Source organism: Penicillium brevicompactum (assembly GCF_028827555.1).
Source record: "Penicillium brevicompactum strain IBT 35665 chromosome Unknown utg000002l_segment0_segment0, whole genome shotgun sequence".
Lineage (NCBI taxonomy): Eukaryota > Fungi > Ascomycota > Eurotiomycetes > Eurotiales > Aspergillaceae > Penicillium > Penicillium brevicompactum.
Window position 1 is genome coordinate 1,534,047 of NW_026623205.1, and position 8,143 is coordinate 1,542,189.

Consider the following 8,143-nt stretch of genomic DNA (forward strand, 5'->3'; position numbering starts at 1 on the left):
CTTCGCACAAGATATAGCTCAGATACTCAAAATCTCCTCATAAAACGTTTCCGAAGGCTGCTTGTCGGTCCGGATTTTCTGTGCACTGGACGCAAGAGCTCACAAGGGGTGGCTGGGCGTTCAGGGGTATCCGACCGTGTTGGGTGCTTCGGGGATTCGTTGACTGCGAGATACAGAGCAGGTAGGTGATATATCTCCTTTATACAGTCAGGCAGATCGGGCTCATAACTGTCAGGATGAGGAATTGATGTACTGGCTGGTACTGAACATGTCCAATAGAATCAGGTGATTGATTGTAGGTGTTTAAAGATCGGTTGAACGATCTCAGGGGTCTATACAAATAAGCTTCGGCGTGTTACAACACCGTCCTTCCGAATCTGCCCGGAATACCGTACAAATACTAGTGGGAATTGGGTGATCGATGAATAAGCGTCCCAAAGGGTCCTAGTGGTATTTGACCACTCTCTCAGTTCGTCAGAAAATCCACTTTTTTCTTGACTTCATTTTTCCCCTAGCTTTCAGCCATGTTAAAAAAAAAAAAAAAAAAAAAAAAAAAGCCCAAATAAGTATAATTTCCCGCTTACGTCTGGGGGCAGTAACGGAATGGCCTCCATCTGGGCACTAATTGGAGCGAACGGGGCGATCCATCGAGATAAAAACACCTGCAGGCCCTATCCATAGCAGACGACTGAGCACGTCAAGGCACAAAATCTTGACACGAGTTACGTTCTGACTGGAAGAAAAGAGTTCTTGATTCTGAACAAATACAGCATTGTGGCCTGTAGGAAGCGTTATCTGCGTCCCGTATCGTTACCTGGGAATCGGCCAAGTCGTGTTTGTTTCTGGGGAAATACTTTTGCCGAGAACGGGTACAGCAGTCTGTTAGGGCCTTAAGCTCAAAACTAACTTCGGTTTTGAGCTTAAGGCCTTACTAGACTGCCGTAAACGGGATCAGCTGACATCCGCCAAGTTGACTAAACCGCCGATCGGGGGCCTCTCACAGGGTCTCGCTCTTTTCTTTACTACACATCGATAATCCTAATTGCGGCGAAGAGCACGGCAAGAGGAAACTGAGGACGGAATGCGGACAAGAGCGGTAGACGTGGTAGATGAAACAGCCTCTCCAAGCACACCCTTGGTAAGATCAGGAATAGTTGGCTTGATGGCTGCCAAGGCACTGAATGTAGGTGTTCCGGTGCATGGTGGCTCACCTTCGCGAAGAAGATGATCCATTTGGCCATTGTGCTCCACAATGCTTCCTGGCTGAGGAAACCGAATGTCCACGTTCTCTTTGGTGATACAGCCATTTATGTTGGCGATGAACATGGGTGGAAAATTAGGCGTTTGCTTTTGTATGCTCTTGTGGCATTGTTGCGACGAGGCACCAGACACGGTGACTGGGGCACAGTTCATATACATCTCACGATTCCCAATACGATTGAACCACGTCCAGGCCAACGTATATTTCCCGGGGTTAATGCCTTCGGGGATTGCGAAATCGAGGTGAAGGGCATTGTCGGCAGTGGCGCCTCCGGCGAGTTTCTCTGCCTTCGTGGGGCAGCCTCCTTCATAGGTCTTGATGACTTTCCATTCAGAATCTTTGGTTGGCTCACGGTCTTGGGTCAGGCTCAGTTGGCATGAGCCGCCACCGTGTGTCGCGCTTCCTTTGAACTTGATTATGTTTTCAATGCCGATCTGGTAGACAGTCTCTGTTGAAGGAGCCAAGAATGCATCTGTGCGTAGTTTGCAGGGAAAATCGCTACCATGTTCAGCGAGAGGAGAGTTGTTGAGGGTTTCCTTGCTGTAGGGCTCAGGCGAAACCATGATCAGATGTCCGCTGACCGCCTGTAAGACGATCGCCTCCAACAGTAGAATATATCTAATGAGCATCATAGTGGTGGAAGGCTCGGTTGATCTTCGCTATATTGGAGCACCACTTGACGAATTGAATCCCTCGTAGTAGTCTAAGAATTTGGAAGCCGGGGAGACAATTGATTTATAAAAGACGTAGGGCAAAACACAAAACCAACACTGGTGGCTCATCAAAATCGCTGTGAAAAGAAAGCTGATGTGAGTCAATCAAAGATTTGCTCAGAATAGTGACGCCACATATAAGTGCTTGTTCGAAGCTCATGAGTCCGACAGATTAGTGAGTTGAAAGCGAAAACTCATCACATATCTGAAACTTTGGTCAATATTGGCAAGTGGATGTGTTAACCGGATGGTGCGGCTTTGTTCGTAGTCTGCTCCAGGTTCATATCACAACATGATGAAATGAGCACATTAGGAATGCAAATTCCAATTTGGCGCCGATACTTTTCGCTCCTATCAGGTGGACTGACAGTGTACTGGTGAGTCAATTTAACGATATTGGAGGGTTCAATTGTAACTCAACGGAGTCAACGAAGCTAGAGGGAAACGTGAAATCAGACCACGCAGTACAGTATAATGATCAGAGAGTTCGAACCTACTGTGCCTGGGACGCTAGAAATCTTGGAATCAACTCTTGTTGTAGGAATATCTGAGATGCTGTTGACATCATTTGCATTAGGAGCATCATAAAGGTAGTCTGTATTGACCCAGCTTTCTGCGTCTTACTTGCATCTTGATCATGTCAAGACTATGGCCAATGCCAAAGTACGTATGCGCAATTACCGTTCTTTGCACGTCCGTGGTCAATTGTGGTCTGCTTTCAATACAAATTGAGCTTAGGAGTTCTGTCGTTCTCAATAAATTTGTACGCAGCGCCGGTTCTCTACAGGCTCCTTGAAAATACATCCACCACACCCAATCATTGCCGGTAATATGTCTCGGAAACATAGGAAACCTCTTCCCCCGTTGTTGCCGGCTCAGCCTTACCCAGCGCATCATGTTCAGCATGATGATACCAAGTTCTCAACCGTCAAGCCGCCGAACCCAGCGACCAATCCTTTTCATTATCTGGACTCACAGGTCCTGCCAAGCTGGTCCTACCTCGATGATAGCATCTGGAAGGCTGACCGCACTGACGCTGCTTCGCTGCAACGTGGCAATCGGGCAGAGCATGGAGTCATCCACGTCTACTACTGTTCCCCGGTTTCTCATCATCATACACCGATCCCGCTCAAAGACCATGGCATTCCCAACTTCTATCTTTCTCAGGAAGCAGACCATTCCCTTGAATCGACATCCATACTTTACTTGCCACCATTGAATCTTTATCAGCTGCGACGAATTGACTCGACCCCAATGTCCAATGTAGCTGAACGGCTGCCGGGGGCTGATTTCTCGACAATGCAGACTATCGACCCTGCGCTGGTTTTTCCAGATACTTTTACAACTACTCCTGAGCCCTTGAGCTTTACAGCAAATCTTGGCGCGGCTGCTGAAGTCTGTCCTATCCTCGCTGATACGGGTATCTCCCCTTGGTTTCTTGATCAACCACCAGGGCACTCCCAGATAGACAAGAGCGCGTGCTTAAACGATCTTTCACTGCCTGACTGTCACGTTTATGACAAGAAGCCTGATCATAAGCCGGAAGTTAAGGACCAGGAATTTGATATGCATAAGCGAAAATTCAAATGCAGCATCATTGGGTGCAGAATGGGCTTCAAGCGTCGGGACCACCTCGAGCGCCATACAAGGAGTCACTCGAAGGAAAAACCCTATGTCTGCTGGGTGCCTGGATGTCACCGTGCCTTTTCACGCCGCGACAACCTCAAGGTCCATTGTACGAAGACACATGCGAGATCCGGTGGTCGCAACCGTTATGTCGCTACCCTCGACGAGACGAGCCCCGACTACGATCCAGATTTCCGTGGTCAGCTGTCGTTTGACGGGCGCCCGCTCAGATTTTCAGCACCTACTAGCCCCTTATCTGAAGCTAAGCCTCAGCAACCATGACTTTGTGCAAGATTGAAAATCAATTCTGATCATTTCAGATAACAAAAAAACGAAACCAAGCAGCCTGAGTAGATCCCCTTCATCCCGGGTGGTCTCCTTCCGCTGTAGCTAGGGCCAAGTCTACGTTACAACACCACATCGCTGTGTCGACAGCTTCAAGAGTGAAGCGATGGCTGTTAGATGAAAGAGATCTCTCCGTGCAGTGTATATAAGCGCCGGTGTTGTGGGACGGTAGATGGGTATATCTCACCGAGGATATCTCAACGTTGATGAAAACCCGTTGAAGCGGCCATACGGCCGACAGTGAAGTTTCGTTCACCCTGGTGAAAGATCAACGCTTCGCGAAAATTTAGTACATTAGCCGATTCTCTTTCCTTGAACGATTACATCTGACTTACTGCTCCTCTGTCTGGCACATTGAAAGAATAATTGGCCTCTGCCATTATATTAAACCTCCAGCAACCCTTCACTGCCAGTTCAAACGCTGCTGCCACTTCCCCCACGACGACTATACCAGGACAGTTTTGAAACAGATGGACAAATTCGGTCAAGATGGTTCGTATAACTTTATTTCACCGCGTGCCTGTGCTCACAACAGACTAGATATCGACTTCGATCTCGACCTTCACGCAATCTGGCGAGAATCCTCTTGTATACCGGCGCCGCCTCCTTATCTTTGCGCAGATCACGAAGATACTGCGCTAGACTTTCCGAATGGATTAAAGTCTGTAGCACACGAGGGACAAGGATCCCCCTTGGTCGAATGCTTCTTCCACCCCAACAATGATAACCAGTCGGGCTTCAAGTGGACCGGTCCAAATCCTCTGTCGTTCGCCACTCAAGCTGATGACCTTTTCCTTTATATGTCAGCTTTCTTTCTTTTCGAAGAGGTCTACTGGATGGAGCTGAGGCTTGCAAGATTTCATCACTTAACCGGCGAGACAGTGGGTGAGCATCTGTTCTTCCTGCCCCGTGTTGAAACGGCCATGCGGAATCTACGCCGGGTGCGTAGGCAGATCCTGGACATCATATCACTAGTCACTGTAGGAGCGATACGTCCTTCCTTCCGATTGTCTTTGTGGCCGCGCACAGAACCTCTACCGTATTCTGGTCACTCTACTCTGTCCCCGCTAGCGACACTACCCACGACGCCATCCCTGGATCCATCGTTCTTTGTACATAATCTCCTGGAAAACTACAAATGAATGTGACGCACGCATGTGACTGTACTTGTGTTTCCATTGTTTTCTGAACGACGTCCGCAAGGTCGTCAATTGTCAGGTAATGGCAATGTGCTTTGTACGACATTCTCTAAATAAAACAAAGCCTCGTCAAAGGATTGACACTACGTTTGAGTGCGGGCTTCACTTGTTCTCTGTTTGGTTCATTACATGGCAGTAAAGAAATACATGGCACACTCCCCACTGGCAACCCCTCACTCGGTTCTTTTGGCATCCACCAACATGCCCAGACTACTTTTCGAGCATTGATTCCAGCCATTGAGCACGACAGTCATTCGTTCCCAAGACGATTCCAAAGCCTGCTCAAAGGAAAGCAGTCGTAATCGCTGCTCATCATGAGGAAGCTGAGGTCCATTCCTCTCTTTGCTCGGGTTATTGCTAGCCTCCTTCGAGAATTGACTTTTCTGGTCGACATCCTCGCCACTGAGGTGCCTAGGCACACATGATGCACATAGACGTCGATAGAGCCCCACGGACCGAGCCGCTTGAAATGCTAGTTTCGGATCGTCGCGATCGAGATTTGCTAGTGTCGCCAAGATGGGTTGAAAGTGCTCGATCGTCAGGGTTTCTTTCTGGTTGGTTTCCAGCTACGGGAGGGAGAATGCCAGTAGTCAGCCAAAAGATCTGATACTGTATGGGATGCACCTAACTTACCTGTCGTGGCTTGGGATCAGAAGCGTCCTTTGGGTAGCCTTTATCAACCTGAATTGGCAGTCCACTCGGCCGATGATCTCCTTCACTATTTTGGTCCAGTATGTTCCTTGGAGCATCCATTTCGTGATAGTCAAAGAAATGATTTCAAAGAAATTAGTCTGCACAGGATGATAGCCTCTCTTATAGTCCACCTGGAGACACGTAGTCACCTTGTTAGTGTTACGACAGAGGTACGGGTCTCAACGCAGTCGTTTATTTGATTCTGATGGCTATTTGGTATTTACGGTCGTTGAGCACCCCTATTCCCATGCTGATGAATATGTCAGTAGCCAAACAAGGTATTCAAGCAGCGTTGAATCATATCTCGCAGCTTCAACGGCTACATAAATTCAAGCGCTATATTTCTTAATTTGAAAGCATTTGGCTGGCCAGGACCGGTGAGCAACAACTGATACAGCTATGTCAGCGGCTGGTGAAGGACTAGGAATTCCGTATCAAGCCGAGCACTCGTGTCTGCTTGATCCTAGTTATCGGCGGCAAAATCCCGGATTGAACTAGCCTCACAGGATGTGTCTGGTCAACGTTGATTCAACGACCATCTCGCCTCACAAACAGGCGTCTTTATATGTTCATGTATTTTTTCAACAGTCCAGGATCACGTTGAAATCAAACCGTGCGCAGCAAATGGCAAGACTTCGTTTTCGATAGTATTTGTTAAGGGAGGGTCAACTCAGTAACTCGGGTGGGCAAGCAGCGATGATTCAGGTATTCTAGGTTTCTGTGCGAGGTTTGCTGACTTTTCTACCTTTTGTTTCGTCCGCGTTATTTCAAGGGGCCACTCCTTCCTCTATACACACTAGGTCTCACTTACTAGTGATCGATTTTCGTACTCAGACATCGCTCTTGACAGTGGCGTGAATGCCTCCTACTTTCGCCTCATTTTCAGCACAGAAATCTCGATACATGCTTAGTGTGGGCGACAGTTCACAAATAGTACAACAAGCTACGACAACATCCTCGCAAACAGAAGCATGTAAGACGGACATGATGTTCCCAAGCGACACACTACTCTTCTACGGTGACAGAAGCGAACAAAAAGACCTGATCGATCTCATACCCACCGAACAGCCTGGCATGGAGTTCCACCAGCATGAAAAGTGCGACTTTATCTCTCGTGGCTCGGCAGTCCCATTGCACATCAGCCAAAGCGGAAACCATGGTCATCTTTGTCAACAAATGAGTTGCTCAATTGATCCAGGTTCCAGCCATTGCGGATGGCGGCCTGTGGTCTGTTGGTTTCGATACCAGCCTATCTGGGAGTCATCGAACTCACCCTTGGAGGCTTTCCCTGGCCATTTTGACCTTGTGCCTAATTTGTTCGGAACCTGCCCCTTCCCAGCCCCACAGAATACCGATGATCCGTGGATAGAGTGGCTTCGAGGGCAGCACATTGGACAAGACACGCAGGTTGCAGAGGCCTGTCAAGTCTTCCGACAATCCCCCAATCCCATCCGCACGCAAGATCCCTCCGATTTCGGTGTCGGAGATTCACAAGCCAGCACCCCACGGCGACAGTTCAATTGCAGGCTTTCGGGATGCAAGCGCCAATTCAAACGCCAAAAGACCTTGAACCGCCACCTGGCAAGCCATTCAGGAGCGAGACCTCATGTCTGCTGGGTCCCTGGGTGCCAACGCAGTTTCTCGCGGCGCGACAACCTCAATGACCACTATAAAACACACGGCAAACGTGGGGGCCGCAATCGGTATGTGGCTACCCTAGACAAGACAAGCACCGTCTATAACCCTGAGTTCTGTGGGCAGCTAACGCCTGAAGGCTGGCCACTTGACCATGCTCGCCATGACTGATCTGGTGCTTGAGCTGTACAGTGGCACCAGATTTCCACTGTTCTTCCACTTTCTGTTACCAAAGATGAGAAGCAATGGTATAGGCTTCACTGCAGTTGCATATTGTCTCTTTCCTCTTGGCCTACTCGCTTTTGTGCTGTGAAACTATGTTTCACTCAACCACAGGCCTATTACCTTTCATTGGATTTTCTAGAAATCGACTCGATATGTGTAACATTCAGATTAGCAAAACGCAATACGAGAAGTCCTTACTGAAATGGAAGTTGTATGATATTCGCACCCTTGGCGGAGCTCTCTATTCCTGACTGGAGTTGCTCGTTGTGCCAGAGAACAGCCTGGTGGTAGTGGGCGGGCTTTTGTGACGCGAGGCCTCGGTACTGCTCGAGCGTTTTGATATGAGACTCGGTGCGCTCGCGCATTAAGGGCTGCTTCAGATGGTTCTTCACACGTTTCTTCGATGACTGACCGGGGGTGAGGTTAGCGTTCCTACGCGACGACAT

General features: G+C 48.7%; 1 protein-coding gene across 1 annotated transcript; it reads right to left on the minus strand.

Moving 5' to 3' along the window:
- Positions 1-7,891: 7,891 nt before the first annotated feature.
- On the minus strand, positions 7,892-8,143 carry N7506_003284 (uncharacterized protein; the record flags this gene model as incomplete). The annotated part of the gene is made up of 1 exon (XM_056952579.1): positions 7,892-8,143. One exon carries the CDS (start codon positions 8,141-8,143, stop codon positions 7,892-7,894), a length of 252 nt encoding a protein of 83 aa, XP_056814271.1.